Here is a 27,643-nt window from a genome sequence, read left to right on the forward strand (position 1 = left end):
ACATTTGGATCTTGACATGTATCGTAAAGAAATGAGAAAAGAGGGTATTAGATTTTCATACATCTCATTATTATATTCTTTATTCACTTTTTTTCCTAATCTTTTTTCATTTTCCAACTCTCTGCGTAAAACCCAAATATCTAATCTTTTCTCATTGTTTTAAATTTTTAATCTCTGTGTCAAACCCAAAATACAAATATTTGAATAAGACGGAGGTAATATGGTTTTGCAAAAATATTAAATCATTCTTTGGCAAGTTCTATTAGTATTCTTACTGTCATAACAACGTTGCTTTCAACGTACTTTGTATCCTCCACCAGGGAAAGCAACAAGTAGCAGAAGCCCAAATAAATCTGTTAACACTTCAATTAGTTCCTCTGGAATAAACCTACAAACCAAGAGCCAAAGATGATGGCAATATTGTTACCTTATCTCTTTCTTGTTATTGGTGTCCCTCTACTATTCATGCTTGCTCTTCCTAAACTTCTCCGTAACAATAGATCAAAGCTGCCACATCCACCTGGTCCCCGGGGACTTCCGTTTATCGGAAACTTGCATCAGCTTGACATCTCTGTCCTTCCACACAATCTATGGACACTAGCAAAAATATACGGCCCAATCTTGTATCTCAGGCTTGGCTATTTACCAGCTATTATAGTCTCGTCACCAGAAATGGCTAAGCAATTGCTGAAAAACCATGATTTAATATTCTGTAGCAGGCCTAATTTCACAGGATTAAGAAAAGTTTCGTACAATGGCACTGATATTGCATTCGCTCCGTACAATGATTATTGGAAGGAAATGAGAAAGATTCTTACTGTTCATGTTTTTAGTTCGAGAAGACTACGTTCCTTCCGTTCAATTCGCGAAGAAGAGGTTTTTCAGATGATTAAAGGAATTTCTGAAAAGGCTTCGGAGAATGAAGTCTTGAATTTGAGTGAAATTATGATGCCACTTACAAACAGTATAACTTGTAGGCTTGCGTTCGGGAAGAAGTTTGATGAGGTGCACATGAAAAGATTTGAGGGTCTGCTTAAGAGATTAGGGGTTGTGATGGCAACTTTTTACTTTATGGACCATTTTCCTCTGTTCGGATGGCTGGATAGGTTCACTGGCTCTGCTGCGCGGCTGGAAAGAAGTTTCAGTGACATGGATTTGTTCTATCAAGAACTCATCGACGAACATCTCAGCCCGAATAGGCCAAGTTCGATGGAGGGTGATGTTATTGACATCTTACTTCAGTTGAAAAAAGATGGCGAGACATCTTCAATAGATTTCACCTTTAATAACATCAAAGCAGTTATAATGGTAAATTACATGCACTCTATGTACACTCACACACACAGCTTTTTTTTTAAAGCATAGGAAGACCTGCTTTTTCCAAAAGCAGTTTTTTAGCTAGAAGCATCTGTTCGGAAAAACTGTTTTTAAATTTAATAGACAGTTTTTCACCGGTTTTTCAGTAAAAAACTGTTATTGCTGTCTGCAACAACAATACCAAATGGTACCTTTGTTCTATATGCACCTAATCGTGAGTTTACATGTTGTGATAATGCAGAACTTATTTTTTGCTGGAACGGAGTCAACAGCGAACACAATAGTATGGATCATGACAATCCTGGTGAAAAACCCGCGAGTGATGCAGAAAGCACAAGAAGAAGTGAGGACTATAATGCATGGAAAAGAGAGAATATACGAAGAGGATCTTCAAACTCTAAAGCTTCCTTATCTCGAAGCAGTTATCAAGGAAGCTATGAGAATCTTCCCCATTCTTCCTCTTATTCCGCGGGAATCATTGGACAGGTTGGTCATAAATGGATACGAAATCGAACCTAAAACAATCGTTTATGTGAATGTTCTGGCCATTCATAGGGATCCCCAGGTTTGGGAAAATCCTAATGAGTTTTTTCCAGAGAGATTCCTGGAAAATGACATTCAATATAAAGGACATGATTTCGAATACATTCCCTTTGGAAGCGGTCGCAGAATTTGCCCCGGAATGAATATGGCGGTTATGACCCTGGAGCTTGTGATTTCAAATCTTTTATTTTCATTTGATTGGGAGCTGCCTCCGGGGATAAAGAAGGAAGATATCGACATAGAAGATGGCCATGTTGAGGGCTATGGTGTAACTTTGCATAAGAAATACCCACTTCGCCTTCAGCCCAAAAATTATTTCTAGTACTGTGTATCTAATTCAGCTAAACAACAAATATTCGAGATTTTATTTATTTAAATTGTCAAGGGAAAATAGATTTTTTTGCCACTCAACTTATAGTGTTTTTAGAAACTTACCACCCAACTAATTTTTTTATTCTTTTAGTCACTAATGTTAGGTTTGGTTTTGTTTTTAGCCACCAGCTTAGGTTTGGATTTGATTACTAGCATTATGATAATTTTTTGTATCATCATTTATACATAGTGATAGTATCTAATATTTTGATGGTGTGTCGTATGTTTATATCCTTATATATAGCAATAGTAATATAAAATGAGCCGATGAAAAATTAAAATTAGGAATAATAGTAATTAGATTCTAAAAATTCAATAAATCATGAATATGAAATCAATGACTTCAAACAATTCACCCTCTCTCATAAGATAAAGTGTAATTGAGTGATATGACGCATCATCTTTCGCTATTAAACTTTCAATGGACTAGATCAGTCTAAGATCTTTCTTAAATTTATCTTCAAAAATTTTAATAACTTTATCTTATTACAATTTCTGAGATAAATAAATAGAGAGGAAAACTTAATTTTCGATGATTGTCCTCTATATATAATGCATCATTTTATATTATTATTACTCCCTCCGTCCCTCTCATTAGTTTACAAATTTTCTCTAGTGCTTAGCATGTATTTAAGATTCTTATAAAACATAGTTTCATAACTTATTTTTGTGTGTAAAAATTCAAACGCTGAATTTTCATTCGGAAGAAAAAAAATAAAGTTATATATGAAACTACATCTTTTAAAGGCCATATAATGCGTGTAAAATTCTTATCATCCAAGGTAAGCGATCTTGAAGACATAAAAAGTACTACATATAAAAATACAAACATATATCAAATCATCAAAATATTACCGACTACCACTCTATTTTAATAATGATACACATAAAATGTAATGCTAATAATCAAATTTGAACCTAACTTCAGTGACAAAAAAAAGAGCTAAATCTAACACTAGTGAGTAAAATAAAAAAATTATAGTTCAGTGGTTAGTTTCTAAAAACGCAATAAGTTTAGTGACAAAAAAATTATCATACTGCTGGTAATCAAATCCAAACCTAAGTTGGTGGCTAAAAATAAAACCAAACCTAACATAAGTGACTAAAAGAATAAAAAAATTAGTTGGGTGGTAAGTTTCTAAAAACACTATAAGTTGAGTGGCAAAAAAATTGTCAAGTAGTCCTTGCACCTGTATGCGCGACATATTCTGTGTATCTATTATCAGTTGTCCGTTTATGAGAAATTTATTACTCCCTCCGTTTCAATAGATGTCCATTTTAAAAAAATCACACAGTTTATGAAAAGTGGATGTTGACAAATTAGATGCATTAAATGACTATAATATGTGGAATGAGATTGATTTGGGAAATATAAATAAGAAATATGTGGAGTAGAATTGACTTTGGAAATATAATTTTGCATTGAAAGTTGAAGTGGACAACTAATTTGAAACAAAAAATTTTCTTCAAAGTGGACATGTAAATTGAAACGGAGGGAGTATTGTTTTATAGATTTGACCATTTATCGGATTAAGTTGAGAGGTGGGTGTTTTTATAGTTAACAAGAAGAATTGTATTATTTGTGTTTTTAAGTATGTCTTCATTTTGTTTTTATAGGATGTGTTTGAATTTTTTTTTGAGAATGTATGTGTTTGAATTTGTTCATTTTGATAGTATGTGTCACAATCTTAAGATAATTTGAATCTACCATTTCAAGTGGGCATGCATGTATCACGTTCTTATTGGCTCGTACATCGAGTGATAGGGTTTACGTAATTTTTAGATAAGAAATTCTTATTTGATAATAGTAAATTTTAAACCAATCAAAAATTTATATATAACACCACTTATATTTATATAACAAGTAATTACTCCGGTTTCGCTCTAGTTCAAAAATCAATTATAATCTATCTGATCCTCAATCCATTGAATACATAAATTCGATTTACGATACGGCTCTTTTTGACCATGGTGCAACCTTTTAGATAACAAGCTTTTAGTTCAACTCCATTATTTTGGTAAAATATATAATTTAATTATTATATTTTCAAGAATCTCGTTTATATAAATGAAATTTCTGAATATACACACACACATATAACATATATTCGTATGCATGTTTGTATGTATATATGTATGTATGTATGTATGTATGTATGTATGTATATTGGTCTTCCATATTCCGATAGATATAAATATGGTGTGTTATGTCCAAAATTTGATTATACTCCCTCTATCTAGGTAGTTTACCTCGGCGGACGAGAGTTTGGCACACATCCTAATGTTCCTAAAAATCATAGTTTGGTAACTTATTTTTAATCTTTTTTCTTTTGAATAAATATTTGATGTTTGAATTTTTATACAGTAAAAGAAAATCTCAAAAATAAGTTTCGGAACTATGTTTTATAAGAACCTTAAAATGCATGTCGAGCGAAATGAGAGCAACAAAGGAAGTATATATTTATCAAAAGGACTATTACTCATGAATCCTGTAATGTAGTTGGACAGGAAAGAGCATGCACAATCCTTAAGCGAGGGGCCGTCCTTCCAGAGATGAAGACACGGCCCTTAAGCGAGGGGCTGTCCTAAGAAACCATAGAGGAGTGTCATCCGGTCACCGGTTGATGCAGTGTAACAATTGAGTTTAACATCTTCCATACTTATAAATTAAAAGCCTTCGCGATTAGCAGTTGATGATCTACAATTGCCAATCCTATTTATTAATGATTTATAAGCAACTAAACGCTTAAAAATCATTCATCATTTTAAGCACCAGATCTAAATGAATTAATCTTTATTATATTAGAAATAAGAAAATCATCATTTAGTCAATAGAAAAACATCATTAATTTTATTGTACATAGTGCAGGCCCTTCAGTAACGATGAAGCTCATAATTTATCAAACAAACTCTAGCAGGCAAGCAGCGACAACCACTTAGAATATAAACTACAAATTGATGAAGGGTCAATCATTTTTATTAAAGTTATTTAATATTGATAATCATTGGATAAGATACAAGTAAATTATGATTTATTATTTTTTAATTATAGTGCATGTAGAAATACTCATATATAAAAATATGTTATCTCATGTTAAGAGAAACGCCCCTTTTCTCATGTCTTGTCACCGGATGAAATGAATAAGGGCATACTCGGCATAAAACAACTGCACACACAGATGAAAATCAGAATATTATATATAATAATTTATATTCGCCGAGTTGGGTGTATATAGAGAATGTAGTATGTGTTGAATTAAACATATTATGTCCTAATGAGTCAAGTTCTATGGAGTTAAGAAACTATTTTGTTCACTTTGTGCGTACCTTCCATAGAAACATGTAAAAGGACTGTGTAGCCTCATCGTCATCTAGATCAAGAGCATACGCTCGAAGTAAAAGAACCGAGGCAAGTGTACAGTGGCCTATCACCTGCAACAAGACCAAAACAATATTACTAAGAAGATACTGGTATGGTGTGAAACAATTAAATAGATTGACCACGACCACATAGTGACAAGGAACCATACATAAATATACATCAAGGCAATGATTTCGGGGTGAGCCAGGGAGCCCCAACCCCGGGCATTTAATAAAGTTAGGCATCTATTTTAAGAACTAAACTTTTTGGAAGATTCACAGGATCAGTAACTGTGGCCCAAACCTTAACCTCTAATGGAATGGCAATTAGGCTTAAATTTTCATTACTTCTTCAAATACCATAAAGTTTGTTGTCGTGATTGGTAAAATTTGAAGTTTATTCAATTTGTTTAGGATTTTTTATACTTGACTCAAAGTCATTTAATTATATAGTGGTGCAATGTAACACTACTCATGTTTCCTAGATGCTTGCACGGGTTTGTGATATGTATTTTTATGTTGATATACCCAAGAAACTTAGCCAAAACAACTTACAGACACAAGCTTGCATATGAGAAATGAGGACGAAGCTCCGATCACTATAGCAGAACCATATGCACTCAACAGGATGACTAAACATAGAGAAAACACCTACAGAAATCAAGAAAACGTAGTTAGGAAAAGAATAAAATTTGAAGAGAAACTTAAACATGTTTAATGCTAGAATGGCTCATGTCGGTTATACATAATGAAATGCAGTTCGGTTGATACAAGGAGAGGAAAAGAACATTGTTTAGAATATTGAAAAGGATGAAAGTGGAGTGCTCATTGTTATTGCTATAAAGGACTAGTAACCAAAGGAAAAAACCAAGCCCTACCATCCATTCTTTAATGCATTACAATAGTTTGTGCATATTTTCATGTAGTGGCTCGTGTAACTACTAATGTTTCAAGAAATACACTGAAAATGATATTAACGGGAGGATCAGAACCCTGGCTGCTTAAAGTGTGCACAATGCAAACACTAATAAGATCATAAATGAAGCCAGTTATAGATGAGGTTAATGTTCAATTTCAGACGAGTCCACAAGCTTAATCAGGAGTAGTCAGTTAATGAATAAATAGAAGTTTTTCAGTTACTACCATTGTAGCTTATACCGTTTGAAGGAGTGATGCAAGGGAGGTTCATAGATAATTATTAGAAAAAATAGTTTCTTGCGCTGATGTTCTAAAAATATCTATGAATTATGAAATAAGCTAAAATTCACCTCTAGTAGCTTAGATTGGGATTCATAAACATATAAAAGTTAGTGTTCATGTAAAGAGAGGTGTTCATTATCGAAGTGATTTGTACACACCTTCTTTTTGCCATATTTGACACTAAATGTTGGGTTTCCAAATGCTTCGTCTCCTTCAACATCAGGTATGTCCTGTACCGCACATTAGATGATGATACTAAGATTACTATATTGAATCCTAATACCTTCACTTTCATGCTATAAAATCTTATAATCTTCAACATTGTTAGATATTTTCATGTTCTTACAACCGAACAAACAATTTCTTATCTCAAAATATCCTGTAGAAGAAAAAAAGTATATATCCAATAAGGTACCTTGAACAGGGCAATAACGGCTGCAAACAAACTGAAGAAACTAACAGTAAATCCCAAGGACTTGGTGAGTACTATTGGTCTACCAAGCACATAGTTCTGCATATGTAATTGGTCAATCCGGTTATATATATATAACACATCATAACACTAAAGAAGAAGTCATAACAAATGCAATGCGCGGAGTCTGTGTAGTTACCTGCATGTGGTAGAAGACGCCAAGATGACAACTGAATCCATATAAACCCACAATAGTTAATACAGCAAGGGAGGGCTTGGTTTTCCATCTAAGCAAAGGTAGCTGTGAAGAAACATATTTGGTGAAACCCTTTCAAATCAAAGGTTAGAGAATGTAAAATTATGGCAACAAAAAAGTGTTATGGACTATAAGATGTAAAGAGTAAGGAAACATATGATAGATACATCAGCAGAATATGCAGTTCCAAGTAGAAAATATGTAAGAACTCCAAGAAACAATGGTGGAGACTGGAACAGCATTGCTACGACCAAGCACTGCACGCCAACACAAAACATCCTTTTAGATGATACTGTAAATCTTATTTATCATCATAAAACTTCATGAATTAACAATACAGAAATAATATAAGTAAGGAGATGATAATTGATTTTTAACCATAAAACCACATGCGGAGACAATTGCTTTCCCTTGCCCCATGGAAAGTTCTCCCGAAACTAGAGGAAGGTAAGGCTTATTTATCTGCCAAATGTGTAAACCAAATAGGGTTATATAGATGACTTAAACATACTCTAAAAACAATACTAATGTTCTTGAAGTCTTAAGTAGAACATATTTTTCTCCAAACTGTACATGTCATGTTTTACACGGGACTCCAAGAACTTTAGTACAATTTTGTAAACTTGATTTGAGCATATAAAACAAGTAGTTTTATTACTCTGTCTATTTCAACATCAACCACTTGATTTATTCCAGCATTATAGACTTTCGCAAACAGAAATGGGATCAATGCCTGCATTTAAGATTAAACTCATAAATTGTGTAGCTACAAAAAAATAAAAAATCATTTATTATATGTAGAATAAGCTGTAACATAGCGTCCCATTATTTTATCCTCTACTCAAAACAAAACTGCAGTATTCTACCTTGAGGAATCCTACAAAAACAGCAGGTGATAAATCTCCCAGTGAAGTCAAAGGCAGTAGAGAAACCGAACTTATTGCAGTAATCTGTTTTGCAGAAATAAGAAAATTTATAGAGTTAATTTCAAATTTTTTTCTTAAAGTTCAGTAATGACGGATAATACTTACTATGCCAATGAATGTGTATGGACGAGAAAACTTGTATATAGCCGTCAACGTTTTCTGGATATCATTTGTTGGTTGTAACACAAACTCACCATCTGATGAGGCCCCAATTACCTGTGCTATTCGCTTGTCACAACTTCTGCTAAAACTCTTGTTTGAATCGAAGATTTTGTTGTCTAAAAAGCCCCTGTAATTATTCTTTTTATCGCCATTCAGTATTACCCTATGTCTTTTCATGTGTCGAACCGATGCAACAGAGCCTACAAATATCAGTACAATTTGAGTACTTATATAATGTAAGTTCAATCTCAATCAGTAATGGCTAATTTTTTATTTGCAAAATTTTCCAAAAAGCACACAAATATACATCATTTTACTCATTGGTCCCTAATATCAACCAACATATATTATGCATAGTTGCAATTGATGCATGTGGATGTGTAAATAACAAGTGAACATCTATGTCTACTTTATATATACTCACTCCGTCCTACTCATTTCTATGCAGTTTTCTTTTTGAGACATCCAATCATTTCTATACATTCCAAAAATAATAACTTTTTATAATATAAAACACTATTACACCCACTACTTTCTTCCGCTACCTCAATCCTATAATCTTTCAAGTTTCATCCACTATCTCAAATCTATTTATTAAAAATAAATGGGTTTCCACCATCCAAATGTATGCAAATGGTTGTGACGGACGGAGTATACATCTTTAAGACCACGCGTGCAGCTTAGGCTGCTTTCATCTGGCTTTAAGTGTTAATCAAATACACATCCCCGCAGTTGAATCCTAACTTGGGATTTTAGCTGCCTCGATCGGATTGCGCTCAAAAGTTAAATGATAAAAGTTTGAACATTGCAATAGAATGTGCTGAAGATGACATAGACATGAAGGTCAACAACTAATGCTATTTATTTATGTCTGCCTCTTTTTTCTTTGTGACATGAACACTGAACAAATCTACGACAATAAAAAACATGCTTACTTGGAAGATCATGCAGGTGAAGAGCTATCTCATAAGGATCTTGAGAAACTTATATTATAGCATTCTTCATTGTTTTTATGAAAACATAGATTAGGAGAAAGTGCTATGAAATCTAAGGAGGATAAGATATTTCAGAGTCAACTGCACGGAAACCATTCATTAAAGAATGGAATATTTCTATTAAAAAGAACTTGAGTATATTTGAATAAATACGTTGATAGAGTAAGTGAGAATTTTAAATGAAAACTTATTTCATAACATTCTAAATTAGCTAGCTTTCTTAAATGATTTATATGTTTTCAACTACAATCTTAATTAATTTGTCTAATTTTTAATAATAGTAGCTTATAACACATGTCAAAAATGGTTCAAATATTATATATAAAAAATATTATTTGTTATAATCATAAAGTTTTTTATTCAATTATATTAATATCTTTTTGAAATACTTATTTACACTATCGTTCATTTGATATAAAAGTTGTTGGCGTGGGACATTTTCTTCAATAGCTTTGATAAATTAAAGCAACTTTTAAGTTTAAATAACTTAACTTTTAAGTTAAATAGTTTAATGTAAAACTATGTTCATATCAATTTTTTTAACAATATTTGGTGTTTCATTCCTTTGTTTATATGATGTATTAATATTCCTTTTATTCCCAAATTGATCTTATTGATTTAAATTTAAACTTGTAATATTTCCAATAAAATAAATATTTTAAAATTTGAAAATAACAATAGTCATATTATAATATAATTTAATATACTCAAATTTATACATTACATGGTCAACATTATTTTGATGATATTCTTGAGGTAAGGCACCAGACTCCAGCTCCCAACAATACACTTGCTTGACCAACCAATAATGGACATGCCACTTTTGTTCCCTTTCCATTCGAGTGGCAGAGGACGACTAAAATTGTCGAACTTTTGTCTGACCATCATATTAAAGAACAGAATCGTGCATTTGTTAAAGACACATACTTATGTACTCTGTCGGTCGCAATTCTTTTGCCTTTTTAAATTTTTACAATTAAATTGACTAAACACTGAAATTTATATGTATTAATTAATAATTAAAATAATATGAAAAGATATATTACTAGAATTTACATTTAATCTATTTTAAAATGTATTTTTCGATTTTTAGAGATCATTTAAGAATAATTTTTTGTTATCGGTCAAAATTTGGTCAATTTGACCATAAAATGTCAAACAATACAAAAGAAACGGGACATGGGAGTATTTATTTATAAAAATGGTTATATGAATAATTAGGCAAATTTGAACGTTAAGAAAAGCCAAAATTAATATTAAGAAGAGGATAAAATAACATTATATGAATAATTAGGCAACTTTGAAAGTTAAGAAAAGCCAAAATTAATATTAAGAAATGGATAAAATAACACTATCTGTGATTTACTAATATTATAACTTTGATCACACACACGTATATATATTTTTTATCTAGCTGCATATTTATTATTATATTTTAAATTTTTATTGTACTAGAAAAGTAATTCTAAATCTGAGAAAAAGTTCAAAGAAATTTCATAAATATTGGACTATCAATCCAAGGAATATTATTCCCCCGTATCAAGAGTTCTAAAAGTTAGATTTGAGCAGTTTAATAACCCACGCGAAAGTAAATAATTTTTCAATTATTTATGATGTGTCCTCTCAATATCATAAGCCAACTTCGTCAACTATGAATTTTGACTTGAAAATCTATTCAATTTTAGAAATCACTTATAATTAAATTCCGACCAGTATTAAAATATTTTTTCGCTAGGTATAATTAGAGGACCTTATTACATATGTATTACTCAAAGGAGTCACCTCGAGCAGAACAAAAAGGGGGGAGAAAAGGAGTTTGTTCTTCAAAATTGCAACATCAACAACATAACGAAAATTATTCTGCCTCTATACACATTTTATTGTATGTCAATCTGTTCATGATTCTGATTTGTTTAATTATTATTATGGCCTCCTAAACTTCTATTGCTCAACGGTTGTTTTCAAACCCTGAACTTTATGATCATTATACAGTTTTGAGTTATGGAGATCTGTTTTGATTTTTGTACATATACGTTAATGCTTGAATTAAAATGTGTATGCGTAAATCCCAGTATGTTATATGATTGTTATATTTACAAGCCAATTAATTGTATGGGTGTACGTGTAATTTAGTTCAAATATTTTACTCTATATATGTTGTTGATTGGTACAAATAGTACAACTTCTTCTTATACAACTCCTTCTTATATGGTCCATGATAAACTCTCTATATGTATCTCTTTAGATACATCAAAAATTTAGAGTTGTATTATTGATTTAGAGCATGTTTCATTGAGCGTATGATTTATAACTTAACGTGACATAAGCTGAGAGTCTAAAATGTCTTTTTAGATAATTTTGATTTATTGATGACTTATGAGTTATAAAAAATATAATATGAAAATAAAAGTGATTTATAAGTATTTATGATTTAGGAGTAATTTTTATCAAAAAAAAGTTCATAAAATAAAATAGTCCCCGAAAAAAATATCTCAAACTAACTTCTGGCTTTAAGTCAGCTTCTGGCTTATTTCTGATTTTAATTCGGCTTCTGACTTATTACACAAATAAACATTTTTCAGCTTAAAACTAGAGATGACTTACGATCTGGGTTTTAAGCCGAGACAAACACGCTCTTAGTGATGGATATTCATGATTTCCAGCATATATATTTACTTGCTTTGGAAAAAAAGTTGGACCAATACTCGGATTAGTTATTATAAACAAAATTAAAATCAAACCAATTGCTTATCTTAGAAAAATAGAAGACAAACAAATTCATGATCCTCAGCGTTGAATGATATCCATACTTATTGTATATTATAGATAACATAAAACAATTTAAATTGAATCAGACCAATATTTATGTTGTGACAATTATTTGAATGGGGTCATAATATTATAGTTTTAAATGACATTTTAGCACCTAATCCTTTTACTTATTAAATGTAGTTTAAAATAACCATCGAACTCATGAGCTTCTTTGTATCAACACCAAAATATGTGTATGTTTGACAATAAAGAAACATAACTTTTTTGAATAAAAGTGGATTGATGTCATGTTTCTTTATCTCTTCGTGTTAAAGAGCATAAGCATTTCTACTTTGAATCTTTAACTGATTTTTCACATTCTGAATGTGTAAAAAATTTCATGCATTAATAAAACTGTGTATTATAATTAATAATTTGATTTTTGACGTAAAGGAATATAAATTTATATTACGAGACAATTAGGTGACTTATATGTGAAATTCTAAAACTTAAATAAATTATAGGTCACCTTATCCAAATATTTAAATAAATTTTAAATTCTAATTTACAAATTATGTATTACCTTCTAATTTGAAGAAAAGATAACCTTCTGTATTACACAGAAGCGAGATCACGCAGAAATTGAGTAAAAAAAAAGTGAGATCACGTAGGGACAACACTAGGAGCTATAGCCTCGGGAGAAGCAAAAACTCAACACGTAAAAAATGAAAATATGGAGGTACCTTTTGCTGGGTGAAGATGGGCGGTAGAGGACAAGCATGAGGAACTGAATGATAGAATCATTGCTCTTCTCTTTCAGCTTTGAGACATAACCAAAACGCAGTGGTTCTTATGTTGCATACAAAGGAGCTTTCTGGTAGTTGCTGTTTCATTGCATAATAAATAAGGTTGGTCTGATCTACCAGTCTATTCATTTCAGATGAAAGAGGCCACCTACCCAAAATTATACAACCACATTCTTAAAATTCATATACAGGAGGATGAGCGGAACACAGGTCAAACACGTTTTTAAAATTGAAATATATTGTTTCTAATATATTCCTCAAGGTAGACTTGGCAATCGTGTCGTGTTATGTATATTCGTGTGGTGTACTATCACGTTTCGTGTACTTAAGGTGAAACCCATATCCGACCCGTTTCGGATTCGTGTACCTAATCTCAAACCCATACCCGTTTTGAAATGTGTCGTGTACTTTTCGTGTAGTTTTCATGTACATTTAATATAAATATAATAATTAAATTTGAATTAATTTTTTTTTAAATATACATTTTTTATATATTATAAAATGAAATATATACATTTTTTATGTATTACATAATGAAATATGTATTAAATCTTTATATATGTATACAATTGTGTACAAGTTTGTACATGTATATATATTACATATATAAATATATATATTTTTACGTTAAAATAGTTATTCTATGTACCAATTCTTACATGTCCTACTGGGGGGTCACTGTTAGTTTTGGTATGTTGGGAGATATCATTATTGCCGAACCCAATGCCCCACATATTTTTTTAAAAATATATTTATATCGTGTACATTCGTGTATACTTTTGTGTATATAAGATAAAAACCCGAACCCGACACTAAACTCGACGTGTATTTTCATGTTCGTGTACCGAATATTGAAAATCAAACTCGAACTTTTCGTGTCGTGTTCCAAATTGCCAGGTCTACTCAAGGGTTATTAGGTGCATAGTGCACTCTTAGGGCAAAATGGAGGGTGCCAATTTTTAAAATTGAAATGCATTGTTTGTAATATATAGGAACACTTTATATTATTCTGATTTTTGTCAATTAATTTATAATCGTTGTGGCCCTAATATTTAAATTGTTGAGGATGAAAAAATTGAGGTGTTTCAGCTATAGAAAAGGGCCTTCAAGAACCTCATTTTTAAAGATGGTTAGAGACTAGAATTCCTTCCCTCAGGATGCGAGAGCACAGGCCAGACAAAATGCTGATAACCAGCTTGCCTACTGTGTATGGACAAGAAAATGTCCAAGGAGGTAGCCTTGTTGCTGGAAATTACTGAAGATTACCCCGTGCAGCTAACCTAATTAAGCTCCACAACTCAAACACATAACTAAACACAAGCCCCTTTGGTGTCTCTCAAAAGGCTAGCTAGTTACAACATCTAAGAAGCCAGGAAAATCTCATGGACCCTCGATTGAGGACATCTTCACATCTAGCCACCGAACAAAAGGAGACATGAGGTGGACATGGCTAATCATCTTCAATCACTAAACAGCCTCCTCAACAAAAAAGAAGAATATTCTTGGCTAAGCTATTAGATAATAATGATGAGGACACTACTACCTTATCATCTACATTCATGAAATTAATATATAATACTACAACTCCAGATAACAGCCATAGGAGTAATAAGGATACAAATGCTACAACAAAGTTTGATTAAATAGCTGAACACGAGGGTGAAAATAGCTCATAAGAACTTTTTCCCTAAAGTGGTGGAGCAACACATAAAAATCCAGTCCCACACGAACCTCCTCTTCAAAATAGTGGAGAAGACAAAAATCATGACATTCATCTTACTATAAACTTTGGCATCAATTTTCGAGCATGACTCTCTGTTGAAGCAAGGTGTCGAGCACATATTTTATAGCTAGATTTTTTAAGGGTAAGGCTCATTCTTTTGTAAAAGAACTCAATGCCCAAGAAGAGACTACCATGCATATTAAAGAAATTATTGAAGGTCCAATTCTAGAGATGGATCTGGAGGGTGTTGTTCATCCACAGCTGGAGAAAGTTATGGAATTACCTCTTAAGTGGTGGAGCAACACATAAAAATCCAGTCCCACACGAACCTCCTCTTCAAAATAGTGGAGAAGACAAAAATCATGACATTCATCTTACTATAAACTTTGGCATCAATTTTCGAGCATGACTCTCTGTTGAAGCAAGGTGTCGAGCACATATTTTATAGCAAGATTTTTTAAGGGTAAGGCTCATTCTTTTGTAAAAGAACTCAATGCCCAAGAAGAGACTACCATGCATATTAAAGAAATTATTGAAGGTCCAATTCTAGAGATGGATCTGGAGGGTGTTGTTCATCCACAGCTGGAGAAAGTTATGGAATTACCTCTTAATTATTACTCCATTGGATGCTCAACAACCACTGACACTATCATATTTATCCAGCATAAGGTTCCCTCTTATATTTTGTCCAATCAACATTTACTTTTCATTCATATACTGATGGAATGATCATGGACAGTCCTTTTACTGAGGTTCTCTCTATTCATGTGATCACAGTCAACTCAGCCACCTCTTATTTCTATAGGACATAATTTTCAGAACCTATCTTGTGAGTATGTGAGAAAAATAAAAATCGAATTTTCTATGGTGTGCCCATGGGCACACAATAGTCACTAACTTTTATGAAAATACTAGCTCCTGATTGGTGGATAGGTAATAAATGTTTGTGGCCCCCTGCATTCACACCAATTCCACCAATCAAAATAGCCCATTTTCATAAAAGTTTGTCATTATTGTGTGGCCAAATCAAAATAGCCCATTTTCATAAAAGTTTGTGATTATTGTGTGCCCTTGGCAACACATTAGAAAGACCGAATAAAAATATAGAGATGCAGGTTCCTATCCTAGAAAAAGGAGAGGTAGATATGAGACAACGTGAAGTTGACAACAGTGAAGTATCCCATTGTTCCTCCGGTTCCTTCAAATAATTAGATACGTTAACCGGTCATAAATGTACATAAAATTGAACTTTAAACTATAGTATATGTGAATTTTTAGGTCATTAATAAGCAACATATAATTTAAAATAATTGAGATAAATTTTATCTTAAAGATTTGTGGAAAATAATACTCAATGAAAAGGACATAATTAATTTTAGAATATTTTCTTTCTGGGACCGGAATTCACAAATAACAAAAGACCAATCTATAGTCATTTAAGTGGGATGTGGTTCGTGGAAAAAGGAAGGAATACCAAGAAAGTATTGAAGATGACCATGTTGTAACAATGTTGCATGAGCCAAAAAATTAAAATCCTCTTTGCCTAAAACCCAGAAAATACTATTAGCATTGCCTCAGTTTAACGAACCTTGGATTACTTTTGTTTTGAATTTATTTATTTGTCATTTGATTTTGCACGTCTATTGTATAGATTGTTTTCAATAATGCAAAAGTTTACTTATTCGTCAAGTAAATAGGAGACATTTTTTGTATCTGAGTTGTCCTTTTCAGAAATGTAATATTAACAGGAGCACTAGTTTTATTCAACTCCCTCTCAACATTATTAATTAAGTGAAGAATAAGAGGCAAGAAAAACAACTTGAAAATTAACTTGAGTTAATTTTGAGTATCTGTAATGACATCTTAAGCTCATCTCTCCCTTCAAGGGTTTAAAGCCACATCTAATAGGGTCCTGGAAATATATAATTATCTTTTATGAGTAACATATATATAGGGTCTACTTATATGCATGCACACCATTGGCAGGTTCTTCATACCACATCCTGGATCATTTTCTGATGGAGAAGTTGAATCTTCTCATCTTATGAGATGAATAAGAATATACTCTGCACAAAGCATCTGCACACAAAGTTCGGAATTGAGGAAAATATATATCTAAGTCAATTTGCTTTGTATATCGTTTCGTGGTAATTATATATTTTAGTAATATAGTGATATATATATATATATATAATTTAGAGGAATGTTCTCATCATATATATAAACACTTTTAGTCTATGCAAAAGAAGACAATTAAGCTACTAACCAAGTCATTAAGTTTGTATGTTTTGCAAATTTCTTAAATATCTTTTTTATTTCATCCATCTGCACTTCTATTAAGTAGTTGGGCTTATATTCTCTGATATTGTTGAAGCATATTTTCTGATATAGGCCTTTTGTACTGGTGAACTACTATATAGTCTTCCTTTAAATATGTAACTATTTCTAGAAACTGGAATTCTCACATTCAGATGTGGTGTTCAACATAGGTCACATACCTTCCATAATAACTTGTAAAAGGATTGTGTAGATTCATTGTCGTCAAGATTAACAGATTTTGCTCGAAAGAGAAGCAAGGCGGCAAGTGTAAGGTGGCCTATCACCTGAACCAAGAGAGAAAAGAGATAACTACAAAGAAAAAAGGCCACTACTACAACTGAGTGTACGTATAGGCATGTGCAGTTGTGCATGTTCTTCGATCTCAATGTGTAGAGTTGTCTTGTAAAGAACCATAAAACTTACAGACACAATCTTGCATATTAGGACTGAAGATGAAGCTCCAATCACCAATGCATACCCATAGGCAATAACCAGAATGCTTACACACAGAGAAAAGACCTGCAATGGAGAAAGCAACATAGCTTAAATATATAATATCAAATTTGTCCTCGGTTTACTCTACCCAGGGAATTTTGTTTGCAGAACTAGCTAGGGCACTTAGAGCCGGTGCGTAGTACATCATTTCCATGCACAGTCAATATGTTTGGTTGTGCTCTTTAATAAATTTATCATATTGTCATTTCTTACTTTCTTTTTCCCGTGCCTCACACTGAATGTTTGGTTGCCAAACGCGCGGTCTCCTTCTACATCAGGTATGTCCTGTAACAGCATAAAATATGTAAATACTAGATTGTGTCAAAATTATAATTTCAAATTAAAGGAAGTCTAATTATTACCTTAAACAAAGCAAGAACAAGGGCAAACAAGCTGAAGAAAATTGTAGCAAAGCGGAATGACTTGGTGAATGCTACCGGTTTTCCAAGCACATGCTGCATATGTGATTGCCCTCTACATTTACAAATCATATATTATAGAAATGTAGTATCAATTATTTAAGTTTTATTAGTTACCTGTATGTGACAAAAGACGGTAGGCGGAGTGGTGAATCCCTGTGCACTGACTATACATATGGCAGCAAGGTAGGGGTTCGTTTTCCATCTCAGATATGGTAGCTGCCAACAAACATATATAATTGGCCCTATTAAGAGTAAGGCTAGTAATATAAGATGATTTTAGAGAAGTTCAATATGACAACCTAAGCAGGGGTGAGAATTAAGAAAGCGCTAGAGATGAAATCACATAGTGTAATTCAGTTGTCACTTTGACGTTAATGTGAAGGAATTGCTGGTGAAGATAGATTACAAGATGTCATGAGAAGCATAAAGATTGTAAATGAAAAAGTCAATTACATCAAATATTCAATTAAAGAAATGACCGTTCACTTTAATATCATTAAAGCGGATTCATCTTCATTATTTGGATGATTCTTTAGATATCAAGAGTAAGATGATATAGTCATCTTGTCCCACACTTTATTGAAATGATTGTTTGAAGGAGTTCATCAGTATTCACTAGCTAGGCAGTTCATTCATGGAAAGATGTACTTACTAATGTCCTGCATCTTTGATTAACTTGGAATTATGGGATTATTTAATTAAAGAACCATTTTATGAGGAAGCCTCGAAGATCCCAAACTGTATAGTGAGTTAGGAGAGTTTTCATCATTCAAAACTCATACGTGGTACGTGTTTGCAGTTAAGAAAACGAAATTTTGAAACTCATATCTTAAACCCATGAGTTATGAACTTTTCACACCCAATTAATAGGGAGGTGAGTTTCATGCATAGGTACGAGGAATCGACACTACAAGAAAACAGGTCAAAACCGACTGACTAAAGCCGACCGTCCAACATTTGCAGCCCTAAAACTGACTGACAGTCACGTGGTCGGTTATATCTCGTCAAAGCAACTAAACGACAATTTTCTGTGTGACGTGGCAACACATAAAACTGACCGTAGTGCACGGTCGGTTATGTGTACTATGACATGGCACAAGCATGACCGACCGTTTTCTGTGGTCGGTTATGCGTTCTGCGAAAATATAATAAAAAATTAATTTAAATAAAAATATATGTACATTAGTCCCTTAAAACGACGTCGTTTTTTTTGTTTGGTACTAAAACCGACCACATAAGTTATACACAATTCCAGAATACCAACCGTCTTCTTTACCAAACGGTCAGTTATGTGTTGGTCGGTTATACAAATCAGGAAACCGTACTGGGCTAAACCAGACCGTGTCATAACCGACCGCACATAACTGACCGTGTGTGAAGGTTTGACCACGGTCGGTTTTATATCTGGTCAACAGAGAATAAAAGGGACATAACCGACCATAGAGGGTGGTCGGTTTTACGGGTCAGTTCTAACGTGGTATGACACCTGTTGCCACGTGGTGACAGGTGTCAGAATGTGGGACCATATTTTTGAGAATCTAAAATCACATAACCGACCATCATTACGGTCGGTTATAAGTGTTAAACACGACCAATTTGCATAACCGATCAGGTTTTAACCGACCACCGTCAGCGGTCGGTTTTAGCTGTATAACCGACCGATAACCTTCACAACCGACCATTTTTCGTGGTCGGTTTTGACCTGTTTTCCTGTAGTGCAATTTTTCTTTTTTATTTTTCACTATATTTATATAAGTAGATGTATATTTTTTTATATGAAACTCAATCAACAGCTCAAAAAATAAAAAAATATAAATGAAAATAATATTTTAAATTATTTAAAATTAATTATACAAAAATATTTTATATCAAAATATACTCATTTCATCATTTAACCAAATACATTATATAAGAAATTATACATTAACTCCATATCATACTAATGAGATTCTAACCTCATACCATCTCTAGAATCAAACTAACTTCTTAAAACGATTCAACAAGTTTCTCGTTGATCCCAATTGAACTCAACTGACACTGGTCAACCGACAACCTTTGATACCTCAAATGCGTGACTAAAGTACTACTGAAAGGCTTAAAAAGTTTTACTGACCTATGGCCGGTTCAGTACGGGTTTAAATAATTTTATAAAATATATTATTTATTATAATTATAGTGTTGATATATTTGATTATATTATATGTGATCTTCTTAGATTACCACTACTAGACCTGTATATTAGAACTTTAGACTTCTAAAATGATTACAAATTAAATAAATTGAAATGTCATCAGAGATTAAAGACTCTATTAACGATTCTTATTATACACCTTTGGTCATAATTTCCACAAATTGGACTCCCCTAAATTAGGGCTGTAAACGAACCGAGCTGTTCACGAACAAGTTCAGCTCGACTCGTTTAAAGCTCGACTCGGTTCGACTCGGTTCGTTATCGAGCTCGAGTTCGAACAAAAAAATTTGATCGTTAAGAAACTCGAGTCGAGTCGAGTCGAGTTTTACTAGTGTTCGACTCGAGCTCGAGTCGAAATCGACTCGGTTTTTAGCGAACTCGAGTTCGAACAACAAAAAATGATCGTTTACCTCATCAATCATGCTCGACTCGTTTAGCAAAAACTCGAACTCGAACTCGACTCGCAAAATCTCGACTCGCAAAAACTCGACTCGACTCGGTTCGTTTATAGCCTACCCCTAATATAATTACAATCCTTTGTTGGAGGTTTGAATGCATAACTATTGTATTTTAACATGTTACTCCCTCGTCAATACTATATATTGGAGGACGGGGACGCGTCATGGATTTTAATGCTTCAATAAAGTATATAGTTTTGCAACTTATGTTCAAAATTTTCTTTTTATGTATAAAAATATAACACATATTTTTATAATAAAAGAAAATTTTAAAAATAAGTTATAGAATTATATTTTATAAGAGTCTTAAAATGCATGCCGAGTAGATTAAAATAAACGTATACAATTGAATGGCAAGGAGACAGTATTTATTTCTTTGCTGCCGCCAAGTCATATGAGAGAATTTGTTAGGTATTACCATGTTACATTGTATTAAAAATCATATAGGCAAATAATTTATGTTTCTCACCCGATTAATTTTGGTACCTCATTTTTGGTTGTATTTTTTGTTATTCTTGCATAAGTATATATTTACTTGATTATTTGCTTTTCTAGAAAATATCTAATCAGGTGGGTAAAACTTTGCACCAATACTAAATGGTTGAAATTATGTTAGTAGCGTTTTATATGTTAAAGAACTACATTGAGTTTCTAGAAGTTGACAAATAATTGTACTGCAAAATGAAATAACGTGAAAGATATGAAATTTACCTCCACAGAGTATGCTGTTCCAAGTAAAAAGAGCACCAGAATCCCAATGAACAGTGGTGGAGACTTGCACATAATCCCCATTGCCAAGCACTGCATGACATTACATGTACATATCATAAACTGTGTAACGAAAAAGTTAATCATGCATATAATTATATATTCAGCATTAAGTAAGTATTTGTTCAAGAATAGATTCAAGAACTCAGAAAATGTATCCCATTATGACTATGCTACTTACCTGTCTAGGATAGGGGTGAGCAAAACCGAACCGAACCGTAACTGTATAATTTCGGTTCGGTTTGGTTTCATTTTTTTCAAAAATTTCGGTTAATTCCGTTTTTCGATTTGAAAAAAGAATTCCGGTTTGGTTCTGTTTTTGATGTAATGTATCGATTTAAACCGAAATAACCGAAATTTTTATTATATATATATATATATATGTATGTATGTATGTATGTATGTATGTATGTACCACAAATTCACAGTCAAGACAATAATTACAAAAATTCCTAAGGCAAAACACCTTGCTACAGATCTTAAAAAAACTCGTCAGGAACTTGATCCTTTTGAAAACGAACTCCCTCTCCACAAGCATTACAGATGAATGATCCGATGCAGTAAGTTGGCTTAAGGATGAGCACAAGAGGGTGTTGAGCATCTGATGGATGTTTATTTATGTAATGAGCCATCTAGTCGGAGGTGGTCCTATGCATGGTTTTCCTGGCCTGGGAACATAACTCTGGTATATATAATTAGGAACCTCATTTTTAGAAATTTAGGTTTTTTAAAACCCTAATAAATTGGTTGGTTCTGTTCGATTTAGAATGGTAATTCCGTAGGTTCGGTTTTGAATCGAACCAAACTAATGCTCAACCCTAGTCTAGGACAATAATGCATAGAATTTAAAATAACCTGAATGAATTATATATCCGCACACAACACACAAGATTGCAATTACATGAATAATATAAAAAATTAGTTGGATATGCTAAACAAGTATATCAAAATTTTTAATATATAACCTGGTAACATGAGATGTAATATATTCTTTGTAAATTATATAATTTATTAAATTTGATTTATCGAATCTTGAACTTAATTAGAATTCCCCTCAATTTAGTCAGAGAAAATAATTTTTGACCTATCAACAAGTGCCTTAGCTTGTTTGACCTATTTTCATATTTAAGCCATGAAAAATACCAAGCTAGGGCTCATTTTTAGCTTCCACATTGTTTAGAAAGGAATGCACTAATTTTTAGCTTTCAATTATTTATAAAATAACGTTTCTCGGTTCAAACATAGTTACATAGAACACACGTTAGGATAACGCTACTTCTATAACAAGTTAAAAAATATTATAATTAATTATAAATTATATTTTACAAAATAATCATAGGATTATTATCTTTTATTACATTACAAGTGCTTTTAATTTTTGAAACTGATGCTTAATGATGTAAGAGTTCTAATTTGTCTGTATAAGTTATGTATTTTTGATAATAGTTTCACTTTTTTTTTCAATTTTTTTTAACTAACTATAAATTATATTTAAAAGGACAATGATGAAGTTTTTGTCTTATATATATAGTACATCATAGTTTTTTTTCACTTTTCTATATATATATATGTGTGTGTATGTATATGTATATAGAGAGCTTTTTTAATGTTCAATTTTTTTTCGTTTGTCCAATGGGTTGACTATAATGGTTGGTTAAATTGGACCCGTAAGACATTAGACACAGATATATATATACATTTATATATGTAAGAGCATGTCCAATGGGTTGACTATAATCGTGGGTTAAATTGGACCCGTAAGACATTAGGTAAAAAAATTTATTGAACCTAAGACATTGTGATGCTATTGGATAAATTGGTTGGCTATAATTTAAAATATATATGTTACTAATATTTAGATTGTTATAAATCGAATATATGAGCTTAATATACTAATAAATGATGTGTAATCTTTCTATAGATTTCCTACACACATGTAAATGTTCGACAAATATAGTCAACGGGTTGGTGTCGTTGGAGTGTGATTTTTGCTATATTTTTTATTCTTGCTATGCCAACTCAGTTTTTAGGCTTTATCGTTGGAGATGTTGCAGGAGATGCTTTCAGTGTAGCTTGTTAAGGAATGGGTTTGTTCATACCGGTGCTCATTTAAAATGGTTAACATTCTCTACAGCTTGTTAGTACATAGACTTCAATGCAGGTGGTAAAATGATGGGGTTGAAAATTTGGGTGTTCTTGCATTTCATAACATAAATAATCCCGTCTGACCATTAGTGGTTAGTCTTAAGTTTCTACATAAAGATCAATATGTGCACAAATAGTGTTATCTCATTTATGGTGGAAGAAAACAAATCAGCATTATGTGTTAGCTAGAGTGGAAAGATTAAATCAAAACTTTATCTAACTAACAATGATATATCTATAGTAGTTAGCTATTAGCATATTCAATTAGTTATTTTGATTAGATCATTGAATTAGGTGTGAAACTATTTAGTAAATAGTGTTTCATTAGTTTTCCTATCTTAAATAGACACATAGCAAACCTCTAATTAGAAAACTCCTGCAAGTACCTTTTTCATGTGAGGTATTTAGTATAAACTATTCTGTTATCTTTCAAACACAAAGATCAATGATTTATTACTTGGTCAAAATTTTTCGACTTAAACCTCTAATTTTTACTCAAAAGGATAACATTGGCCAATATCTTTTTCATGAGTTGTATTCTTGATATATTATTGGCTAACTAATAGAGAATACTAATGAGATACCCACATCGTGTTTATATTTGACATTATTTTATATGGGACATGACATTTTTATAAATAATATTTAAAAAAAATATTTTTACATTATTTTATATTCTTGACATGTACCATAACATTTAGATTCTAAACTTTTGTCTCTTTATCTCTTTTTCATATGTCACATCATATTTATATTAAGTGTTTGACTTTTAAATGTTCAAGATGGCAAATATTTGATTTAAATCTCTCTCTCTATACATATATTATACAATTGATAAGATATAAAAATTATATCATCCTTATATACCTAATTTGTTTTAAAATATAGTTTTGAGTTTTGAAAATGATAGAACAATAATTCTAAATTTTTAGTAAAAAATTTATCAATATAATTTTTAAGAATCAAAAAATGAAAATTAATTAGAAATTGACATAATACTAGTTATTCTTGTGTTTTTTTTTGTCATTCCTTCATGTCACATCCATCTCTTGTTAATAATTTTCCATCTTGTTAGAGAATGCTTATTACTGTCATATTATCCTACCTTTGTCTTGCATACTAATGAATGTCATGTTATCCCATTCTTGTCTATAGATCTCATCTTGTATACACGTTATAGTAATAAATTTTTTCTAACTTGAGTTTCTAATATCTAAATTCAGGCTACGTTGCTAACACAATTTATGTTCACTCCTCTAAATACTAAATGTTATTGGTGGTTTATCAGGTACTATGTTATTGGTGGTTTAGAGTCATATATAATTACTTTTATATAATCTCATATAATCCTTTTGTACTACTAAATGTTTCACTCCTCTAAATACATATCCACCTTGTGATTAAAATTAGTTTTTTTAGACTGGTGTGGCTGTTAAAGAAAAAAACTCCTCAACAGCCACAAAATGGCCCATGTTCTCCCAAACTCTTGAAATATCAAATTTTAAATTGATATGTAAAAGAACGAATGCAACATGCAATGAAATTTCCGAACTAGAAGGGAGTCTCAGTGTCTCACCATAAGGCCAAATGCTGAGGTAATTGCTTTGCCTTGCCTCATGGATAATTCTCCAGAAGCAAGTGGAAAATAGGGCTTGTTTATCTGAGAATATATAAACACCAAACATAATACTAAGAATATATAAGCACCAAATATAATACTAATAACTGAACAAGAATTGAATACACTTTTTGTAAATAAAAAATGAGTTGAACTAGATTAATTATTACTTTGTCTATTTCGACATCAGCTAATTGATTAATTCCATTGATATAGGTGTTCGCGAAAGTAAATGATATCAATGCCTGCATTTAAAACAGAACTTAAACTCATAGATTTTTACACGGTAGTAGTAAAAAAGTAAAATCACTAATCCCTCATATTATAATGTAATGGTAGATGAACTGTAACATCAACTCCAAAAGAAATGCATATTACACCTGCAGTAATCCTACAAAAAATGCAGGAGAAAATTCTCCTACTGAATTCATAGGCAGAAGAGCAACCGAAACTACTGCAATAACCTGTAATACCCGAACATATAAATCTCAAGTTAATTTAAATATATGTTTATCTGTAACTCCTCTTTCAATTATAATAGAAGATGGCAAACTAGCACTTACCACACCAGTAGCAGTGTATAATTGACAAAACCTATAAAATGCATCCCATTTTGCCCATAAGTTACTCTGTGGCGTGACTTTCTTATCATCATTTGGTTCTATGACAAACTCACCATTTGATGTTGTCCGGAACGTTTGTACAAGTTGATCCCGGTATGTTCTTTGCTGGTTACAACTGCTTCTAAAAATATCTGTTGAATCCAAAATATTGATGTGGCTACAAAGCCTGGTATATATGTTTTCTTTATTCTGATACAATATTTTGGTATGTTTTGTGGCTGATTCTGGCCATGCTTGAAAGCCTACAAGATTGGAAATAAATGTTAAGTACCAAAATTATATTTTAGTTTTTTCTCTATAACCGAAAATGTGCGCATAATATTAGTGTGACATGACACCGAATTTAGTACTCCCTCTGTCTCCTTTTACACGTCCTTTTTGAGAAAAAAATTTGTCCCAAATTACTTGTATCATTTCTCTTTTCTGAGCAATTTTTTGAATGTTTTCTCAAAGAATACACTTTGATTCTTTGAATACAAGTTTCCATGCTTGACTACCACACATATACGCATAAATCAATTTAATTCAATGCATTTTTTAGGGGTAGATGAGGAAACCAAATACTTAACTAATTTTTTCTGAAGATGAGTATTTTTTTCCAAAAGTGACAAGTAAAAGGGGACAGAGGGAGTATAATATAAAGAATTTGGATTAGAAACAACCATCCAGTATTTTTTATAAAGAACCGCCCCAGTACAAAGAAGAGTAATTGAATTAAATATATTGTAGTATGCCATTTTAAATATTTAGTCCTTGCTAAACTACCTAAGGTGTGAGAATAAAAGTACAACGGCATTTCTCCTTTTCAATCTCTAGAACGATATTCAAACTCCGAGAAAGTAATGTTGTTTGGTCGGGGTGAATGATTACTGAGAGAATGGAATGAAAAATGAAATTGTTATGTGCAATTGTTAAAAAATTTCATTCCTTGCTACATTCCATTCCTTACATCATGTCCTAGAGATCACACATTTAATTTGAGATGGAATGCTCCATTTTCTCTTACCCCCAATTTCTTCTCAATGGTAGCATAGCAATTTTGGACTCACTTAATTTTTTTCCAAAGACTTCCTCCTATCTCTGTTAGTTTCAAGTAATTTTACTCGTTCCATTCTATTACATTCTCCTCAACCAATCACAACATAAATTTATAAATTCAGAAAACATACTTTATCCACATAATTTTGATCAACTAATTCAGTCATAATATGCTACGTTTAGTTTCTTATATATATAATAACCGGTGATAACCTGGGATTTCGATATACATATGAATTTGCACTGGAAAGGCACATTGACAACGCAGCAAGTCACATAATCTGATACATAAGCTTACCTTTTTCTGGTCGAAGATGTTGGAGACTCCAATATTGGCTTGAAGACCTGAAAGTTTGAATCATGGCTCCGATCTTTGGAAAATCCGTGCATTCAATTTAATTTATGCAGACTAGTGTTTTATTCTTTGTGGAAAAAGAGAGTGCATGCAAGTTGTAAATTATTGACTTACAATAATTTTACTGAGCATTGACGATGTCATTTTTTGACTATTTTGTAATAATTCAATACATCGTTTTTTCTTATAAATTTGGAGTTATAGAGCCTATCTCAAAGATACCTAGACTTGAAAGTATGTGTGTACTAATTATGATATAATTACAGATAACACAATTTGCTTTTGTTTGCAGCATGCTATGATATAATATACAGATCAAAAATATTGTTTTCAATTCTCTCAAAGATAAACAATTCAGCATGTTTATTTCCCTATTTTTTAATCAGGT

The 27,643-nt window shown here is 32.0% G+C and overlaps 3 protein-coding genes across 8 annotated transcripts; 1 reads left to right on the top strand and 2 right to left on the bottom strand.

Moving 5' to 3' along the window:
- The first annotated feature begins 381 nt into the window (after positions 1-381).
- On the top strand, positions 382-2,240 carry LOC108198304 (6,7,8-trihydroxycoumarin synthase). The gene is made up of 2 exons (XM_017366064.2): positions 382-1,308; positions 1,559-2,240. Exons 1-2 carry the CDS (start codon positions 409-411, stop codon positions 2,180-2,182), a joined length of 1,524 nt encoding a protein of 507 aa, XP_017221553.2. The 5' UTR covers positions 382-408; the 3' UTR covers positions 2,183-2,240.
- A 2,556-nt stretch (positions 2,241-4,796) lies between these two features.
- On the bottom strand, positions 4,797-13,198 carry LOC108197735 (umbelliferone 6-dimethylallyltransferase, chloroplastic). Of its 3 annotated transcripts, none has more exons than XM_017365429.2 (12): positions 13,038-13,198; positions 8,492-8,748; positions 8,327-8,410; positions 8,119-8,193; positions 7,839-7,922; positions 7,628-7,717; positions 7,404-7,505; positions 7,208-7,303; positions 6,951-7,022; positions 6,148-6,243; positions 5,560-5,664; positions 4,797-4,930 (listed from the first exon to the last, which is right to left on the bottom strand). In XM_017365429.2, the coding sequence occupies exons 1-12, from the start codon at positions 13,096-13,098 to the stop codon at positions 4,916-4,918; spliced, it is 1,137 nt and encodes a 378-aa protein (XP_017220918.1). In that variant the 5' UTR covers positions 13,099-13,198; the 3' UTR covers positions 4,797-4,915. The 3 variants fall into 3 exon arrangements, with proteins under 3 accessions (XP_017220918.1, XP_017220917.1, XP_017220919.1); XM_017365428.2 differs by lacking the exon at positions 4,797-4,930 and adding an exon at positions 5,056-5,399 and having other exon boundaries at positions 13,038-13,197; XM_017365430.2 differs by lacking the exons at positions 4,797-4,930; positions 13,038-13,198 and adding exons at positions 5,188-5,399; positions 9,484-9,583.
- A 3,429-nt stretch (positions 13,199-16,627) lies between these two features.
- Positions 16,628-27,386, bottom strand: LOC108197709 (umbelliferone 6-dimethylallyltransferase, chloroplastic-like). Of its 4 annotated transcripts, XM_017365398.2 has the most exons (12): positions 27,199-27,386; positions 25,803-26,104; positions 25,620-25,703; positions 25,410-25,484; positions 25,198-25,281; positions 21,420-21,509; positions 18,174-18,275; positions 18,000-18,092; positions 17,851-17,922; positions 17,566-17,661; positions 17,322-17,426; positions 16,628-16,902 (listed from the first exon to the last, which is right to left on the bottom strand). In XM_017365398.2, the coding sequence occupies exons 1-12, from the start codon at positions 27,260-27,262 to the stop codon at positions 16,861-16,863; spliced, it is 1,209 nt and encodes a 402-aa protein (XP_017220887.1). In that variant the 5' UTR covers positions 27,263-27,386; the 3' UTR covers positions 16,628-16,860. The 4 variants fall into 4 exon arrangements, with proteins under 4 accessions (XP_017220887.1, XP_063939968.1, XP_017220888.1 ...); XM_064083898.1 differs by lacking the exon at positions 25,620-25,703; XM_017365399.2 differs by lacking the exon at positions 25,410-25,484.
- Positions 27,387-27,643: the final 257 nt, after the last annotated feature.

The sequence above is a fragment of the Daucus carota genome, chromosome 8 (genome assembly GCF_001625215.2).
Source record: "Daucus carota subsp. sativus chromosome 8, DH1 v3.0, whole genome shotgun sequence".
NCBI classification, from domain to species: Eukaryota; Viridiplantae; Streptophyta; class Magnoliopsida; order Apiales; family Apiaceae; genus Daucus; species Daucus carota.

What these genes read in the sequence shown, in the direction of transcription:
- LOC108198304 (XM_017366064.2), top strand. Translation starts at nt 409, where the DNA reads ATGATGGCAATATTGTTACCTTATCTCTTTCTTGTTATTGGTGTCCCT. An exon ending in ACATCAAAGCAGTTATAATG is followed by an intron (nt 1,309 to 1,558) that starts GTAAATTACATG and finishes GTGATAATGCAG; the next exon opens with AACTTATTTTTTGCTGGAAC.
- LOC108197735 (XM_017365428.2), bottom strand. Translation starts at nt 13,098, where the DNA reads ATGATTCTATCATTCAGTTCCTCATGCTTGTCCTCTACCGCCCATCTT. An exon ending in CATACACATTCATTGGCATA is followed by an intron (nt 8,411 to 8,491) that starts GTAAGTATTATC and finishes TCTGCAAAACAG; the next exon opens with ATTACTGCAATAAGTTCGGT. An exon ending in CCGTTATTGCCCTGTTCAAG is followed by an intron (nt 7,023 to 7,207) that starts GTACCTTATTGG and finishes TGTGCGGTACAG; the next exon opens with GACATACCTGATGTTGAAGG.
- LOC108197709 (XM_017365398.2), bottom strand. Translation starts at nt 27,262, where the DNA reads ATGATTCAAACTTTCAGGTCTTCAAGCCAATATTGGAGTCTCCAACAT. An exon ending in CCGTCTTTTGTCACATACAG is followed by an intron (nt 18,093 to 18,173) that starts GTAACTAATAAA and finishes TCACATATGCAG; the next exon opens with CATGTGCTTGGAAAACCGGT. An exon ending in TGAGGCACGGGAAAAAGAAA is followed by an intron (nt 17,662 to 17,850) that starts GTAAGAAATGAC and finishes TCTCCATTGCAG; the next exon opens with GTCTTTTCTCTGTGTGTAAG.